The sequence below is a fragment of the Dipodomys spectabilis genome, unplaced genomic scaffold, assembly GCF_019054845.1.
Source record: "Dipodomys spectabilis isolate Male_0828 unplaced genomic scaffold, ASM1905484v1 ptg000042l, whole genome shotgun sequence".
Taxonomy (NCBI): Eukaryota; Metazoa; Chordata; class Mammalia; order Rodentia; family Heteromyidae; genus Dipodomys; species Dipodomys spectabilis.
The window spans coordinates 10,856,912-10,876,621 of NW_024870719.1; the positions used below are offsets into that span (position 1 = coordinate 10,856,912).

Sequence of the window (19,710 nt, forward strand, 5' to 3'; positions counted from 1 at the left end):
GAAAAAAAGAACTGCAGACAATATAATTAAAAACCTCTTCTTTCCATTTCTTTGAGTTCATTTCAATAAGCATCATTTTATATGATCATATGCATATAGCTCTTGAACCCTTGTGTTCCTCTCCTAAGAATATCCTCCTTTGGTCTCACTGTATGAATGTTTAGAGTCCTGTTTAATTAACCATGCCCTAGTGTAATTTTTTGTCTTTTACTATCCATTGGGTTTATTTGTAGACTTATAGGTACATTTTAATTATTACAAATGAGGGATACCATACAGCCTATATGTCTTTGGGTCTGGCTTACTTTATTTATTTATTTATTTATTTTTGCCCGCCATGAGGCTTGAACTCTGGGCCTGGGCGCTGTCCCACAGCTCTTCAGCTCAAGGCTAGTGCTCTACCACTGGAGCCACAGCGCCACTTCCGGCTTTTTCTGTTTATGTGGTGCTGAGGAATCGAACCAAGGGCCTCATGCTTGCAAGGCATGCACTCTACCGCTGAGCTACCTTCCCAGCCCCGGGTCTGGCTTACTTTAAATCTTTCCATTTCCTTAGGAACGGAGCAATGTCGTTCTTTCTGATGGAAGCACAGAATTCTATTATCTATATATACCACATTTGCTCAAATGGATCAAGAAAATGTTATCTATACACAGTGGGTTTCTTTTAGATTCTTAATTGTATTAATCATTATCAAAATTACCTATTCTCAACTAGATATGTGACATGCCTAGATATCATGCCTTTGATTTTCAGACCCAGGAGGATCAGGCAGAAGGATTACAAGTTTGAGGCTAATCTGGGCTACATAAAAAACCCTTCCAAACAACAACAAAACCAAGCAAACAAAAATTACCTATTACCTTCCTTTAGTCTTTTTTTTTGTCTAGGAATCAGGATTCAAACCTAGGACCTCGTACCTGCTTGGCAAGTACTCTACAACTAAGCTACAATCACAACCCCACATCTATCCATTTCTTTATTCTTTGGTTTCCTTCTTGGCATGTAAACTGTATGAAAGCAATAGCTTCATTTGTCTTACCCATAATATTCCCAGTATTTAGAGCTACGATTGATAGATAATAAATGTTTAATGAATACTTGCTGGGAAAATTAATGAATGAAATTAAATGTATTTAAGACATTTCAGGGCTGGGAAGGTGGCTCAGTGGTAGAGTGCTTGCCTTGCATGCATGAGGCCCTGGGTTCGATTCCTCAGGACCACATAAGCAAAAAGAAAAAAGCTGGAAGTGGTGCTGTGGCTCAAGTGGTAGAGTGCTAGCCTTGAGCTGAAGAGCTGAGGGATAGTGCCCAGGCCCAGAGTTCAGGCCCCACGACTGGACCGCCCCCCCCCCCCAAAAAAAAAAAAAAGACATTTCAATTTATTTAGCCATCTGCAAATATTTATTTCGGACCTATGTGCTGTTAGTCTAGAGATGGAAGATGCAGCAAGGAAAAACATGAAGGCTCCCCTTTCATGGTCCTAGATTATACTGTGTATAGGTTGAAGGATTAGTGAAATGAAATAAATCAAAGTTTCCAAAAAGAGTAATAATTTTCTTCTTTTTCTTTGTGCCATTGCTGGGGCTTGTACTTAAGGCTCTGGCACTGTCTATGAGCTTCTTTTGCTCAAGACTAGCACTCTAGTTTTTGAGCCACAGCATGACCTCTGGCTTTTTCTTAGTAGTTCATTGGAGATAAGAATTTAACAGACTTTCCTTTCCATGCTGGCTTTGAAGTGTGATGCTCAGATCCTGAGTTGCTTGGATTACAGATGTGAGCCACTAGGTTGTTGGGCCTCTGTGGACATTGTCTGGGTTTGGCTGTTAAGTACCTTTGAATTTTATCTATGCTGTATTAACCCAAAAATTCATTTCAGAACAAACTTTACTAACTATATTACTCACTTTAATATGTGGCAAAAATTAATGTATTTGAAAACCATCTTTAAAGCAAGCTTGAACTAAATTTCTTTTGAATTTGCAGATTTTGGAAACATTTGCAAGCTCTCTGATTCAGAGGAATCTTTTGATGAGAAGCGATATCCCCAATTTAACAAAGTACCAGATAATTCTGGCAAGAGATCAATTTAGGAAAAACCCATCTCCAAATATTGTGGTAAATATAAAGATTTTATAACAGGAAGACTAAAATGTAAAATAAGGTTTTCTTTAAGTTTATCATTGGCCCATGACAAGACAAATTTTAACCAAATTTGAAACCCAGGATATTTAATCTTACTTGTAATACCAGAAAGGAGGAAGTGTCACAAAAAGCTACTAATACCTGATGTTCATTGGGAGAAAGTAGATGTATGAAAATATCTGTCAAGCTAGGTCCAAAGTTGGAAGAAATGCTCACAATACAAAAAAACACCAAAGTCTAGAAGTTCAACTCTGTGGTGCATTGCATGCTTAGCATAGATTAGTCCTTGGGTTCCATCCCCAGTAAAACACACACACACACACACACACACACACACACACACACACACACACACACACACACACACACACACACACACACACACACACACACACACACACACACACACACACACACACACACACACACACACACACACACACACACACACACACACACACACACACACACACACACACACACACACACACACCCCTTGGGTTCCATCCCCAGTAAAACACACACACACACCCTCCTCCCCCCCCCCCCCCCCAAGAAAAAATACATGTGGTACTTTTTATAAAAGAATAGCCAATTTAAAGGCAGTCATATAGGAGATAGTGAGCAAGTCAATCTGGCTGAGATATGGTTGTTTAGTCTTTTATTTTTATTTTATTTTATTGTTGTCGTTCATGGGGCTTGAACTCTGTCCCTCAGCTCTTCAGCTCGAGGTGAGTGCTCTACTGCTTGAGCTACAGCTCCACTTCTACTTCCAGTTTTCTAGTGATTTTATTGGAGATAAGAGTCTCACAGACTTTCCTGCCCTGGCTGGTTTTGAACTATGATCCTCAGATCTCAGCCTCCTGAGTAGCTAGGATTACAGGTGTGAGCCACCGGAGCCCGGCATTTGTCTTTTATTTGACAATACCAGGGTTTGAATTAAAGGCCTTGCTTTGTTAGGCCCTGGATTTTGCTGGCTAGTTCTTTTTTTTTTTTTTTGGGTCCAGTCGTGTGGCCTGAACTCTGGGCCTGGGCACTGTCCCTCAGCTCTTCAGCTCAAGGCTAGCTCAAGGCTAGCGCTCTACCACTTGAGCCACAGTGCCACTCCCGGCTTTTTTCTTTTTTCTTATGTGGTGCTGAGGAATCGAACCCAGGGCCTCATGCATGCAAGGCAAGCGCTCTACCACTGAGCCACCTTCCCAGCCCCGCTGGCTAGTTCTTGAGAAAGGATATTGCTTCCTTCCCAGGCACATGCCTGGACTGTGATCTTCCTATTTTAGGCTTATAGTTGCTAGGATGTCAGGTGAGAACTAATATCTAATGGTTTCTTTGGTGTACATTGAGTCTCATGGGTTTTTCTACTAAGGCTGGTGTTGAATGGCAGTCTTCCTGAATTTAGCCTCCCAAGTAGCTAAGAACAAGGATAAAAGCACCTAGCTAGAGCTAAAAGATTCTGAGGAGGCCAAATAGAATAAGTAATAAATAAGTGTGACCACATAGGAATAACTTTCATTTTACACCAAGACATTCAGTCTTTATCCTGTTGTATCTAAAAAAAATACCTCTGAAAGAGTCTTTTCTGGAAAATTTTAGGATGTTATATAAAACATTAATAAACATAATAAATAAATCCATAATCCAAATGGGTTCTTGAATCTGATTTCATTGGTGAGTATATTTTATAAAGAGGAGAGTTTATTGTTTCAGGTACTTAGGGTATTATATAAAAGTATTCATCACTATCATGGAAAAATTTAGAATGAATCAACTGATAAATGCCACTGAAGATGTAAGAGCTGGGATGTAACTCAGTGGCAAAGCACTTGCCTAGCAAGTGCAATGTCGTGAGTTCGATCTCCAGTACCAAAAAAGAAAAGACAAAAAAATACAGTTAAAAATGTAATGTATAGAACTGTAGTCTTCATCAAGGAAAATAATTGAAATGTGTTCTCAATGCTCTTCTTCTAAAATTTTGTTGTCATATAGACATGCCTACTCTTTGCTTCTATAAAGGAAAATAAATGTACTTCAGTTTTCCACAAGGATAGTGATTAAAGCACAAGGCCTCTAGACCAGATTTGCTGGATTTAAATACTCTTCAGCTCAAGGTTAGCACTCTTATCACTTGAGACACAGTGCCATTTCCGGCTTTTTCTGCTTATGTGGTGCTGAGGAATCGAACCCAGGGCCTCATGCATGCAAGGCAAGCATTCTTACCACTGAGCCACCTTCCCAGCCCTTAAATACTTTTTTACAACTTAACCTTTCTAAGTTTCTCTAATCTATAAAATGGACATAATAAAATTGCCTTTCTCTTTGGTGTTAAGATGAAATGATTTTTTTATAACCAATGTACTTGTACAATGTTTTGTGCCTAGTATTAGATATTATTAGGACATATATACTTAATGTTAAACAATCTGATAGATCCACCTCTAACTCATTTTCCATTTCCATGTGACTCATACCTTATTCAGCTCAGTGCTTGATATAGAGGAGATACCTATTAAATAGATTAGACTCTGTATACTATATCTATATACTGTATATGTTTATACTGCTGATACTTATTAAGAGAAACTATATAGTAAATTTCCTGTTGAATTAAAGAGAAAAAAGAGATATATTTCTTGCAGACATTAGACAATGTTTTTTCATATTAATACCCTTTAACGTGGCATTCACTAGAACTTACAAGTTACAATCAGGATTAAAGGGTATAATTATAGTCAGGTGCTGGTGGTTCACACCTTTAATTCTAGCTACTTACGAGGCTGAGATCTGAGGATCCTGGTTTGAAGCCAGCCTGGGCAGAAAATTTCTCATGAGACTCTATTTCCAGTTAACCACTCAAAAACTGGTGGCACTGTGGCTCAAGTGGTATTGCTAGTCTTAAGCACAGCAGAGACACTCAGGGACAGTGACCAGGCCCTGAGTTCAAGCCCCATAACTGACAATAAAACAAAAAAAGGTATAATTATTATGATTGTTTGAATTAATATATTGTCACTTTTTACAGTGATTGTTAGGCTGATAGTATGGGCATTGAGTTTTTAATCTTCATTTGTTTCTCTGGGAGAATTTGACATGTGCCTATTTTTTCAGGGAATACATCAAGGCATAATTGAGGGAGAGTTTGCCATTTGTATCAGTTTATATCATGGTTACGAATTACTGCAGCAAATGGGAATGAGATCATTATATTCTTTTCTTTGTGGAATTATGGATGGAACAAAAGGTAAATGTTATGAAGTTATGTAAAGGAATGATGACAAATGCTATTTTTGTTAAAGTTACATAAAATAGTCACCTAAGGCGCTTTTTTTTGGGGGGGGGGGGGTCGGTTGTGGAGCTTGAGCTCTGCGTCTGGGTGCTGTCCCTCAGCTCTTCAGCTCAAGGCTAGAGCTCTACCACTTGAGTTAACAACACCATTTCTAGTTTTCTGAGTGGTTTATTGGAGATAAGAGTCTCACGGCCTTTTCTGCCATGGGCTGGCTTTGAACCTGATCCTCACATCTCAGCCTTGTAAGTAGCTAAGATTACAGGTAGAACCACTATGCCCAGTTAAGATATTTTTTATTTAGTTATTTATTGCCAGTCCCAGGGCTTGAACTTAGGGCTGGGCACTGTGCTTGAGCTTCTTTTGCTCAAGGCTAGCACTCTACCACTTGATCCACTGAGCCACCTCCAGCTTTTTCTCTGTATGTAGTACTGAGGAATTGAACTCAGGGCAAGCACTCTACAGCTAGGCCACATTCCCAGCTTGATGCTTCATTTTTAAAAGCAATTATGCAACAAATGTTACAGTTCTTTGTTTTTGATTAATTGCTAGATAATATGACATGATTGTTAAAGTAGGAAAACCAGCTGTTTTCATGTTTAAATTTGAAAAACTTGTATTCATTCTAAGAGTTAAATTTCTTTTTAATAATAAATTTGACTAATTTGCTTTTAAGTTTACTTATTTGCAAAACCTTTTCTTATTTTCTGAAGGAATGGCACGGGCAAAAACTGAACTTAGCCGAAATGAGGACTTCATGAAACTCTATAGCCATCTAGAGTGCATTTTTGCACATACACCTGGCACTTCAGCAAGTGATAATGCTCGTATCCACAAAGGTATTGATTTTTACTTAGAATTCTGTCTTGCATACCTGTTGTCTTCAGTTGCTTAGGAAGCTAAGGCAGGACAATTGTTCCTGTTCAGGAGATTGAGGTAAACCTAGGTAATATAGCGAGACAATAAGTAAAACAAAATATGAAGTAAAAATACGAAATAAAAAGATTGTATATTGTTTCTCTCTCTTTCTCTCTCTCTTTTTTTTTTTTTTGTCAGTCATGGGGCTTCGACTCAGGGCCTGGATGCTATCTCTGAGCTCTTTCGCTCTATCACTTTGAGCCACAGCCCCACTTGGAGTTTTCTGGTGCTTAATTGGAGATAAGAGTCTCACAGGCTTTCCTGCTTAGGCTGACTTTTGAAGCAGGATCCTCAGATTTCAGCCTCCTGAGTAGCTAGGATTACAGGTGTGAACTACCAGCACCGAGCTTTTTTTCCTTTTTTTAAATGAGACAAGGTTTCACTATGAAACCCAGTCTGCTTTCATACTTGTGATCTTTCTTCCTCACCCTCTGAAGTTCTGATATGCCACCATGCCTAAATTGTTTTATTTATTTATTTATTTATTTATATTTTTTTTGGGGTCCAGTCGTGGGGCCTGAACTCTGGGCCTGGGCACTGTCCCTCAGCTCAAGGCTAGCACTCTACCACTTGAGCCACAGCGCCACTTCTGGCTTTTTTCTTTTTGCGTATGTGGTGCTGAGGAATCGAACCCAGGGCCTCATGCATGCAAGGCAAGCGCTCTACCACTGAGCCACCTTCCCAGCCCTATTTATTTATTTATATATTATTTTTTTCTTTCTTTTTGGGGTCCAGTCGTGGGGCTTGAACTCTGGGCCTGGGCGCTGTCCCTCAGCTCTTCAGCTCAAGGCTAGCGCTCTACCACTTGAGCCACAACGCCCCTCCCGGCTTTCTTCTTTTTGCTTATGTGGTGCTGAGGAATCGGACCCAGGGCCTCAGCATGCAAGGCAAGCGCTCTACCACTGAGCCACCTTCCCAGCCACTAAATTTTTTTTTTTTAATAAATATTAATTTTGAAATTTTGTTCTATTGATGCACATATCTACCTTTATTTATATTTGTGTACCAGGCCTTCTAAATATTTAAGGATTTTATTGTTAGGATTAATACTTATTCAAGTTTATTGTTTATAAACTTAAACTTCTAATATATATTATTTGTTAGTAGTGAAAATTCTCAGGCAATCTGATCTACAGTTTAAATAAATGTATTTCCCCTTTGTTTTGTTACTAATTTCCATTTGGGTATTTACATGCTAGTTACTATGTAAATAAAAAATAAAAATTAACATTTTAATGTGTGTTTTATGAAAGATTCATTAATATGATTAATATGGGAAAATACAGAAATAATTTTGGTTTTTTTTTTTGTGTGTGTGTGCAGGAGATAGAAGTAAAGATTTTTTCTATAGTCATCCAAAGTTAAAGAAATTAGAAGAAGTTGTAATTGAACATTTCAGGTCATGGAATGGTAGGTAACAGTAGTTTTGAAGGTAAGGTAGTTATTTAAAGTGCTAATATTTTGGAAGTGGTGCTGTAGCTCAAGCGGTAGAGAGCTCGCCTTGAGCTGAAGAGCACAGGGACAGTGCTCAAGCCCAGAGTTCAAACCTCATGACCGACCCCCCCCACCCCCCCAAAAAAAAGGGCTAATATTTCTACTTACTAGTTTTTGCTAACACATCTTATAAAGGAGGAATTATAATTGTTCTAAATAATTAATATTAAAAGTTGGAAGAAATTTTGGAAAAGTATGAGCAGGGGAATGGTAGGAATGCCTAGAATAAGGTAATTAGGAAAAAGGTTGGGGCCAATTAAGAATAAGAGTGAAAACATCCGTAATAAAGTGGTAGGAAAGTATGGTAGATTGGGAGAAAGTTTCTTATTTTTGAGAGTGGTTAGAGTGTGTGAAATGTTTCAGCTGATACCTGGTAGAAGTGAGGGAGCCAACCTGGGGATTTCTGAAAGAAGGATTGTTGTAGGCAGAAAGAATAGCATAGTTCAATGCCCTAATTTGTTAGCTTGCTTAGTTTTTTTTTTTTTTTTTTTTTTTTTATATTCTACCAAGTTTTTCTTTTTTTTTTTAGCTTGCTTAGTTTTATTAAATATCAATGTACTAGATGAGGATGAGTGAGGGTAAGTTGTGTGCATATGAGGTATAATAAAGACCAGATTGAATAGGGCTTATTTATTTATTTGGTGCTACTACTAAGATTTGAATTCAGGATCATTCTCTCCTTTGGCTTTTTTGATCTTCAGTGTGATATTCACCAAATTGATAGTTTGGAGACCAAGTTGGGGCTAGAAGGGTGTATTGAGAAATAACATCTACAGACTTTAAAGCAAAGCAGTCACCAAGGAGTTTCAGATGGAAACCGAGAAACATATCAGAGAAGCAGGGAGGAAACCATAGCAGTAGGAAAAAGTGGACTTCAAAACTCTTCAGAGAAATAGGATAAGAAAAACTTCAAGGTGTTCCTTTAATTTGGTAGTGTAGAATTTATTGATGCCTTTGATAGAGTTTTAGTGACATTAGGGTAGAGAGGCCAGTGCCATAAGGTTAGAGACTGGATTTGTAGTAACAGTAGCATGCTACGATGATTCAAACAGGTTTGTCCAGGATAATTTTTTTTTTTTTGGGGGGGGGGGGTCGGTTGTGGCCCAAATTCTGGGCTTAGGAGCTGTCCCTGCGCTCTTCAGCTCAAGGCGAGCACTCTACCGCTTGAGCCACAGTGCCACTTCCAGTTTTCTAGTGGTTTATTGGAGATGAGTTTCACGGACTTTCCTGCTGACTTTGAACCGTGATCCTTAGATCTCAGCCTCCTGAGTAGCTAGGATTACAAGTGTGAGTCACTGGCACCAGGCTTTTTTTTCCCCCAAGGATAATTTTATTTGCTATAGTTACTTCTTTTAGCTCTTACTCTTTGCTTCTTTTGCTTGTTACTGTATTGTGAATTAACACTATATGGACTTTAGGCGAATGGTCTGAGCCAGTTCTTAATGTAAAAAATAAAATGTATTATTGCGAAAATTAAATGAATTAGTAAATACATCGTTTGGTTACTGGCATTTGTATAATAATTTACAAGGAAGATAAAGGCATTGTCAACCTAATTGTACAAATCTGTAATCTCAGCATTCAGGAGACTGAGACAGAAGGATTTAGAGTTTGAGGCCAGCCTGAACTACATAGTGAGACCCTACCTCAAAAAAGATAAGCATACAAGCTGGGTGCTGGTGGCTCACACTTGTAATCCTAGCTAGTCAGGAGGCCGAGATCTGAGGATCACAGTTCAAAGCCAACATATGAGACTCTTATCGCTAATAAAACTCCCCAGAAAAAGCTAGAAGTGGCACTGTGGTTCAAGTGGTGTAGCAATAGTCTTGAGCAAAAAAAAAAGCTCAGAGACAAAGCCCAGGCCTGGAATTTAAGCTCCAAGAGCAGCACATAAAAAAACAAACAAAAAAACAGACACAAGAAGAAAAAAAGATTTTTGAAGTTCTAAACTGAGCTTTTTTTTTTTTTTAAAATTTTATTTTATTTGTGAACATACTGTACAGAGGGGTTACAATTACATGGGCAGGATAATGCGTACATTTCTTACCAAGCATTGCAGCCTCCTCCTTTGTTTACCCTTCACCTCCCTTCCCAGCCTCCCGCCCCCCCCCCAACTAAACTGAGCTTAAACAACAAAAATACCTGTGTACTTTGCAATTTATTAGGCCATGATTATTCAAACCTTTTCCATTTTTTAATTTACTTAGTTACCAGTCAGTTTTATTTTATTTTTTAAATCATTTCCTTATTTTTAATGTTTTTATTTTTTTTATTATCCTGAAGTAGTATGCAAAGGGGTAATAGTACATTTTAGATAAGTCACATCACTTAGAAAATAAGTTGCTTGATCATAAAATTCATGTTCATCTTAGTGCATTCTGCTGGTTGCCAAGCATAGGCATTGGCAGCAGCTTTGGAACTGACTAGAAGATATTTTGCAGTTATCTTTTGTGAATTTGCAGGTATAGCAGGTTTGGGGATGTGTGGCCAGGTTAAGAGAGCCTTTTATGAACAGGAGAGAAAATTGTTCTTCTGTCTGTCTAGGAGAACAAAGGGAGAATCAGTCATGTCTTTTATTGATAGCTACTTAAAATGATTCAGATTCTTTTTTTGGGGGGGGGGGGGGGGCGGTCGTGGTGCCTGAACTCTGGGCCTGGGCACTGTCTCTCAGCTCTTCAGCTCAAGGCTAGCGCTCTACCACTTGAGCCACAATGCCACTTCCGGCTATTTTTTTTGCTTATGTGGTGCTGAGGAATGGAACCCAGGGCCTCATGCATGCAAGGCAAGCGCTCTACCACTGAGCCACCTTCCCAGCCTCATGATTCAGATTCTTAATGGACTTCTCTAAAAGTTTATTTTATTTTGTGGGTTGTGGGGCTTGAACTCAGGGCCTGGGCACTGTCCCTGAGCTCTTTTGCTCAAGGTTATTATTTTACCACTTTTAGCCACAGCTTCACTTCTGGTTTTTTGGTGGATAATTGGAGATAAGAATCTCACAGACTTTTCTCCTCTGACAGGCTTTGAACCACAGTCCTCAGATCTCAGCCTCATGAGAAGCTAGGATTAGAACTTTATTTTATGATAGCCAATGAGAAATGGAGCCAAGATTATTAAAATTACTATGCACTACAGTAGAAAAAGACAGTGTTAAAAACTTCTTAAAATAAATTTTTAAAATAATTATTTAACATTAGTATATAGCTTCAGGGTAGTGTTTTAAACTAGTTCTTCCCTAAAGACATTTTAAAAGTTGTAACTGAAATATTTTCTGCTCCACAGCTAAAAACACCTCTGAAAAGAAAAATGATGAAACAAGAGTTATGATTTTTTCATCATTTCGAGACAGCGTTCAGGAAATTGCAGAAATGCTTTTAAAACATCAGCCGGTTATTAGAGTGATGACATTTGTTGGCCATGCTACAGGGAAAAGCATGAAAGGTTTTACCCAGAAGGAGCAATTAGAGGTAATCATTTTTGTAGATGTTGAAACAAAAATAAAGCCAATTAACTTTTAACTTTTTGTTTTGTAATCACTAGGCACTTTGCTACTGAAATAAAATTTCATAATTCATAACGTGAAATTTTTTTTTTTTGTTGGTCGTGGGGCTTGAATTCTGGGCTTGGCCTCTATCCCTCAGTTCTTCAGCTCAAGGCATACACTCTACTGTTTGAGCCACAGCGCCACTTCTGGCTTTTTTCTTTTTTCTTATGTGGTACTCAGGAATCAAACCCAGGGCCTCAGGCATGCAAAGCAAACGCTCTACCACTGAGCCACCTTCCCAGTCCCAGGGACTGAGTTCTTTTGCTCACGTCTAGCACTCTACCACATTGAACCACAGTGCCGCTTCCAATTTTCTGGTGTTTAATTGGAGTTAAGCGTCTCTCAGACTTTTCTGCCCAAGCTGACTTTAAACTGTGATCCTCAGATCTCAGCCTCCCGAGTAGCTAGGATTATGGACATGAGCCAGAAATTCCTGGCTTTGAACTTTTTATCACCCTGTAATAAACATTTTTTGGACTGGCGCAGTAATGGATTCTTGGACCACACTTTGAGTAGCGCTGTTAAAAAAGAAGTGGAAGCCGGGCACTGGTGGCTAATACTTATAATCCTAGCTACTCAGGAGGCTGAGATCTGAGGATCATGGTTTAAAGACAGCCAGGGCAGGAAAGTCCACAAGACTCTTATCTCCAATTAATCACCAGAAGATTCGAAGTGGTGCTGTGCCTCAAGTGTTACAGTGCTTGGTTTGAGCTGAAGAGCTGAGGGACTGCGTCCAGGCCTTGAGTTCAAGCCCCCACAACCGACCATAAAAATAAGTAAATAAAATCAGGCTTTTCTCACTAAGAAACTGTTGTATTGTTAACAAATCCTTCTGACATCACAACTTTGCTCTTTCTATCCTATGATAGTCTCTTTTGGCATATCTTGCTACTTCGTGACCATTTTTCTTATTCTGTGGTATCCAGAATGCTGATTTTTAATCTGATTTTGCCATTTTAGTGTGATTGGGAAAACTATTTTAATCTGTAGTTCTCTTACATTTACACTTAGTAATTGTTTTTTATCTCAGGTAGTGAGACGATTTCGTGATGGTGGTTACAACACATTGGTCTCTACCTGTGTTGGTGAAGAAGGTTTGGATATTGGGGAAGTTGATCTTATAATCTGTTTTGATGCCCAGAAGAGCCCGATTCGCCTGATACAACGAATGGGGAGAACTGGCCGCAAACGTCAAGGCAGGATTGTGGTGATCCTTGCTGAAGGCCGTGAAGAGCGGGTGAGTAGATGGGAACAAACATGATTCAATATTTAAATATTTAAACATGAGAAACACATCCTGAAAACAAGTACCAGTGTTTAACATTCAAAGCTCAAACAATTTGAAGGCAAATGTGTTTTTCCTGTGCTTATAAGACTTGTTTTCCATGTTTTGGGGGTTTATTTTTTGTGTATTTATACTGGGGGACTTGAACTCAGGGCCTTATGTCCTTGCTTAGCATTTCTGCTCACGGCTGGTGCTCTACTACTTGTGCTACCTCTCTACTTCTGGCTTTGTGCTGGTCACTTGGAGATAAGAGTCTGCTCTAGATGGCTTCTAACTGTGATTCTCAAATTTCAGCTTCCTGAGTGACTAGAATTATAGGCATGTGCCACTAGAAAATTACTTTAATGGATTTTTTTTCCCCCTGGTCCTGGGGCTTCAACTCTGGGCCTGGATACTGTCTCTGATATTCTTTTGCTCAAGGCAAGCACTGTACCACTTGAGCCACAGTGCCACTTCCAGCTTTTTGAATAGTTTATTGGAGATAAGAGTCTCACAGACTTTCCTGCCCAGGCTGGATTCAAACCTTGATCTCAGATCTCGTAGCTAGGATTATAGGCATGACCTACTGATACCAGATGTTGTCAAAATACTTGGGTAAAATACTGGCAGACAGGGACCAAGTTACACACAATCATCCTGGTGTTGACTCTGCCTTTAATGAAAATGACAGTTCTTGTTTCCTTATAAGAGACACCTTCCACCAACAGCAACCTATGCCTTACTTTAGGCAGAGAAGGCACATATAGATAATTTTTCTTGTGCTGTTGACTCTGGGTTTTTTTGTTTTTTTTTTGTAGGTCATGAGGTGGCACTCACCCCTTGAGCCACAGGGCCACTTCCTGTTTTCTGAGTGGTTTATTGTAGATAAGAGTCTCTCCAGCTTTCCTGTCAGAGCTGGCTTTGAACCATAATCCTCAGATCTGAGTCTCCTGAGTAGCTAGTATTACATGCATGAGCCATTGGTGACCTGGCCAAAATGTTAACTTTTTTTTTTTTTCTGGTCCGGTTGTGGGGCCTGAACTCTGGGCCTGGGCGCTGTCCCTCAGCTCTTCAGCTCAAGGTTAGCGCTCTACTACTTGAGCCACAGCGCCACTCCCGGCTTTTTTCTTTTTGCTTATGTGGTGCTGAGGAATCGAACTCAGGCTTCATGCATGCGGGGCAAGCGCTCTACCACTGAGCCAACTTCCCCGCCCCCAAAATGTTAACTTTTAACTTTTATGACATATTAGGACAAATTTGGTGGTGAAATATCTAGTTTCACATCAAAAATTTTTTCATCATCTATCATACTTTTATTTTTTTGGGTCTGGTCGTGGGGCCTGAACTCTGGGCCTGGGTACTGTCCCTCAGCTCTTCAGCTCAAGGCTAGCACTGTACCACTTGAGCCACAGTGCTGCTTCCGGCTTTTTTCTTTTTGCTTATGTGGTGCTGAGGAATCGAACCCAGGACCTCATGCATGCAAGGCAAGTGCTCTACCATGGAGCCACCTTCCCAGCCCCCTATCATACTTCTAAAAAGTTGATTCCAAATGTTTTCAACACCCTTTAAGTCAATCTAAAAAATGAATTGTTTTTCCTGTACAGGTCATGTAGTTGTAATATATTTGTGTGTAACATCTAGTTTACCCATAAACTGATCCTAATAAATGACATGTTTGGCAGTTAGTACAAGGTCATACATATTATCAGTGAGTGGAAATAAGTACTAATTGTGCTGCTCAGCCAAGATAGTAATCTTTCTACCTCTATGACCGTTATAGTGAACCACAATTAAGGAATGCTTGCCCTAATTATTTAGATCCAGCACCTTATTTAACTTGGTACCTTGTAAGGAGTATGCTTTTGCAGTAAAAAAAGCAGAAGTGTAGAGACATAAGGCAGGTGAAATAAGAGACTTGTAACAAGGAAACACCCCCAAACTTTTAACACTTGGTTATATTAATTATCAAACATAGGTAAATATCAACCACATTCCAAAATTTTATTATATATCACTATATAATAAAAACAAAAAAAATTTTTAAATTTTTTATTGTTTATTTATTCATTTTTTTATTGTGAACATACTGTACAGAGGGGTTACAATTACATGGGCAGGATAATGAGTACATTTCTTTTTTTTTTTTTTGGTCAGTCGTGGGGCTTGAACTCTGGGCCTGGGCGCTGTCCCTCAGCTCTTCAGCTCAAGGCGAGCGCTCTACCACTTGAGCTACAGCGCCACTTCCGGTTTTTTGGTGGTTTATTGGAGATAGGAGTCTCACGGTCTTTCCTGCCCGGGCTGGCTTTGAACCACGATCCTCAGATCTCAGCCTCCTGAGTAGCTAGGATTACAGGCATGAGCCACCAGCGCCCGGCTATGAGTACATTTCTTATCGAGCATTGCGGCCTCCTCCTTTGTTTACCCTTCATATCCCTTCCCAGCCTCCCCCGCCCCCCCCAACCAGTCCTCCCCCTCCCCCCCCAAAGTTGTAAAGTTCGTTTTCGACATGACAACTTGTACTTCTCATTGTTGTAACGTGTCCACAGTTATCCTTAAACGACTTGTTTTTTCCCTTCTCCACAAATTATACCGACATCAAATATAGTGAAAGCAGGGGTTATACTGTGGGGAAGGGACATACAAAGCAACAAAGAAATAATCTTATAAATGCGTTAGAAACAATCACATGAAAGAAAAAAACATTTAAATACATATCTTAGGGTTCATTTTCCTAACATCACATTATCTGACCTTTTCTGCTTGACTCATACATATACTAGATATTGCAAATAAGGGAAATCATGGGACCTATGTTTCTTTGGGCTTGGCTTACTTCGCTTAATATAATTTTTTCCAAGTTTTTCCATTTCCTAACAAATGGGGCAATGCCATTCTTTCTGATGGAGGCATAGAATTCCATTGTGTATATATACCACATTTTCTTGATCCATTCATCTACTGAGGGGCATCTGGGTTGGTTCCATATCTTAGCTATGGTAAATAATGCTGCAATAAACATAGTTGTGCTGGTAGCTTTAGTGTGGTCTTGTTTGTAAACATTTGGGTAAATGCCCAAAAGTGGGATTGCTGGGTAATAGGGGAGCTCTATGTGAAGTCTTTTGAGGAACCTCCATACTGCTTTCCAAAGTGGTTGAACAAGTTTACACTCCCACCAACAATGAAGTAAGGTTCCCTTCTGTCCACATCCCTTCCAGCATCTGTTGTTGTTAGAGTTCTTGATTATAGCCATTCTAACTGGGGTGAGGTGTTATCTCAATGTTGTTTTGTTTTGCATTTCTTTTATGGCTAGGGAGGTTGAGCATTTCTTCCTGTGTCTATTGGTCATCCTTCTTTCTTCTTCAGAGAAGTTTCTCTTTAAGTCTTTTTTTTTTTTTGGTCCAGTCATGGGGCCTGAACTCTGGGCCTGGGCACTGTCCCTCAGCTCTTCAGCTCAAGGCTAACGCTCTACCACTTGAGCCACAGCGCCACTTCCGGCTTTTTTCTTTTTGCTTATGTGGTGCTGAGGAATCGAACCCAGGGCCTCAGGCATGCAAGGCAAGCGCTTTAACTACTGAGCCACCTTCCCAGCCCCTCTCTTTAAGTCTTTAGCCCACTTATTTATTGGGCAGTTGTTTCTTTGAGGATTTGTTGTTGGGGGATTTAATTTTTTGAGTTCCAAGTATATTTTAGATATGAGACCCTTGTCTGTTGTATGGCTAGTGAAGATCTTCTCCCAATCCGTGGAGTTTCTATTGATCTTGCTAGCTATGTCCTTTGCCATGCAGAAGCTCTGCAACTTCAACTTCATGCAATCCCATTTGTCCAACCTTTCTTTGATTTGTTGTGTTTCTGGGTCTCTATTAAGAAAATTTCGGCCTGCGTCAAGAAGACTTAGGGTTTCTCCTATTCCATCCTGTAATGTTTTCAGAGTGTCTGTTTTGACTTCGAGGTCTTTGATCCATTTGGAGTTGATTCTGGTGCAGGGTGATATATAAGGATCTAGTTTTAGTTTTCTACAAGTAGTTAACCAATTTTCCCAGCACCATTTACTGAAGAGGCTGTCTTTCTTCCATTCTATTTTTTTAGCTCCCTTATCAAAGATTAGATGGCTATAGGTCTGTAGGTTCATTTCTGGGTTTTCAATTCTATTGCATTGGTCCTGAGGTCTGTTCTTGTGCCAGTATCAAACTGTTTTGATTACTATGGCTTTATAGTAGAGTAAAAACAAAATTTTCTTTGTGCACTATAGTTACTAAGATTGTTGTACCGAACTTGAGACCCCCCCCCCCCCCCCCCAAGACCACCAGAGACCAAGATCAATGTAAACAGCAAAAGAGTTTATTGCAAGCTCGAGCTTGGTCCTCTGCGCACTCAGTAACCGGTGACACTAAGAGGTCTCTGGCATAGAATCAGCACAGGTTTTATAGTATTGAACAAACAACTTTAAGGAATTTTTCATGAGAAATTACATGATTGGTTGATATTTAAAGAAAGCTAAGCTGGGCAAACATGATTGGTTAACACTGTTATTGAGAAGAATTGTCTGACTGTTGGGTCACCGTGCCCTATATAGCCACCCAGTGCCTGATTGATGCATCTGGGGGAAATTCCTGTGGTTTTTCCGAGGATTGTTTATGTTCCTCGTTGCCCAAGAATTATTTTTCTTTTTGTGCCATTCCCGGGTCGGGCTCATGGTCAGTTCCAAGACTCATACCTTACAGGATGGTTACTGGCTTGAAGATGGAGTCACTCAGGCATCAGGCTCTTCAAAGATATTTTTTATAATCGATTTTTTAAAAGATTTTCATCAAAAGTTAACTTCTCAGTTTACTGATTTTAAAATTAGAGACAATGGGAATTCTATTTTCTAATATTTACTTAAGTGAGCATCTTATTTTATCTTTACAATAAACCCAAATCAGACAATTACTACTTTATTGCTGAATTTTTTTTTTTTTTTGTCGGCCATGGGGCTTGAAATCTGGAAATCTGGGCCTGGACACTGTGCTGTCCCTGAGCTCTTCAGCTCAAGGCTAGCGCTCTGTCACTTGAGCCACAGCGCCACTTCAGGTTTTCTGGTGGTTTATTGGAGATAAGAGTCTCATGGACTTTCCTTTCTGGGCTGGCTTTGAACTGCAATACTCAGCTCTCAGCCTCCTGAGTAGAATTACAGGCGTAAGCCACCAGCATCCGGCTTAATAATTTTTATTGAAATAATGAAATTTGCCAATTTGTATTTGTCTTTGCAGACGTACAACCAGAGTCAGTCCAACAAAAGAAATATTTATAAAGCTATTTCAGGTAGCAGACAGATCCTTCATTATTACCAAGGAAGTCCACGAATGGTTCCTGATGATATCAACCCAAAATTACACAAAATGTTCATCACTCATGGTGTCTTCGAGTCAGAAAAGGCATCTCGGAGTGTGCGGCGCAAGTCCTCCAGGGAAAGTAAGAAAGGTTTTACATGTTCTCTGTCCCCCAATGCTCTTAGCTCACAGGTCCCAGAATATATTTGTTCCTGGAAAAACTAAGATATTTGGGTATTTTCTTTGGAAGGATCAAAGATATATGTCCCATGCTGGATTCTCAGAGAATCCTCTCCAAATGTATTGGAAAGAAATAAGTCCATTTTGGAAGGATTATTTTCCCCTAGGTACTGGGAATTGAACTATGCCTTTAACCCCTAGTTAAAACTTACAGAATAGCATTCAACCAATAACTGTGTACATTGTAGACAATCTACAAAGATAATGAGGACATAAAGAAGTTCTCTCCTGTGTTCATCCCTAAGTAATTACAGTCCTTTACATTCAGGTTTTTACAATCAGCAATAACTTGTCCTCATGGAAGAGACCAGTATCATTTGTTGCACATGTTTTTCATTGTGCATCCCAAATTTACCAGGTAACCAATGTAACCATTTGTTTTAGTGAGTTAACCTTTATAAAACTACTCTTATTTCTGACCAGCAGATATTGACAGGTTCTTGAAAAGTTTGAGGTGATCTTCTGTGGATTTTGAGAGCTGAAGACACTATTGATGGCTTTAAATAGGGACACTATCTTTTTTGATTGTGTATATTTCAAACACAACTCTTAAACTTTTAAGAAAATCATTTCTGGTGTGAAAAGGTAGGTAGCAGTTTGCTTTTATAAGGGTTTATGTATCAAAGGATTAAAGGATTTACAAATACAAGGTGTCCCTTGATCCTCAGATCTCCGCCTTCTGAGTAGCTAGGATTACACCAGTGCCCATAAGGTGTCCCTTGAAATGCTCCTTTTACAAAGGAAAAACAAAATGATGTTTATACTTGTAATACGTAAGGGTAAAGTTAGCCAAAGTTATTAGTAATAATGAAATGGAAACAAATGATGTACTGAAACAAAGAATTTGGTACAGGAGTATAGTTAGTAATGAGAGTGTTGATGGCTTAGGGACTATAGAGACTTTACTGATACCAGAAAAATGTCTTGAAATATTTGCATTATGAACATGAGAAACCAAAAGTTTACTCTTTGGATTTGACTTAATGTTTAAAGAGGGCTGTGACTTGAAGTAGTAGAGCACTAACCTTAAGCTCAAAAGCTCAGGGACAAGGCCCAGGCCCACAATGCAAGCCCCACAACTGACAACAACAATAATACTAAATCAACTAAAACCAGGCACTGGTGGCTCACAACTCTAATCCTAGCCACTCAGGAGACAGACATCTGAGAATTGTGGTTGAAAGCCAGCTTTCATTTAATCACCAAGGAGTGGAAGTGGAGCTGTGGCTACAGTAGTAGAGTACCAGCCTTGAGTAAAAAGGCTAAGAATAGTACTGAGGCTCTGAGTTCAAGCCTTAGTAACAGAAAAAATTCAGAACTAGAATTTTCACCCTTGGCTTACTACTTCTTTATATTTTTGAAGACCTGTCTTTTTATTATTTTTTTCATTTTTGGTAGTGTAAGGGTATGACTCAGCATAGGCCCAAGACATATTCTAGCCCATTTTGCTTTCATTATTTTTTATTTGTTTATTTGATAGCGAGTCCTGGGGCTTGAACTCAGGGCCTGGGCATTGTCC

General features: G+C 39.4%; 1 protein-coding gene across 2 annotated transcripts in view; it reads left to right on the forward strand.

The window, feature by feature from the left end:
• Window positions 1–19,710, forward strand: part of Fancm (FA complementation group M) — a 65,504-nt gene that overhangs the window by 15,177 nt on the left and 30,617 nt on the right. Inside the window, exons 5-11 of one of the 2 annotated variants that reach the window (XM_042677945.1) lie at window positions 1,987–2,118; window positions 5,251–5,383; window positions 6,139–6,264; window positions 7,667–7,753; window positions 11,117–11,301; window positions 12,409–12,615; window positions 17,892–18,093. In XM_042677945.1, the coding sequence (XP_042533879.1) occupies window positions 1,987–2,118; window positions 5,251–5,383; window positions 6,139–6,264; window positions 7,667–7,753; window positions 11,117–11,301; window positions 12,409–12,615; window positions 17,892–18,093 (1,072 nt within the window). The remainder of the gene's footprint in view (window positions 1–1,986; window positions 2,119–5,250; window positions 5,384–6,138; window positions 6,265–7,666; window positions 7,754–11,116; window positions 11,302–12,408; window positions 12,616–17,891; window positions 18,094–19,710) is intronic. The other variant, XM_042677946.1, reaches the window with a different exon arrangement.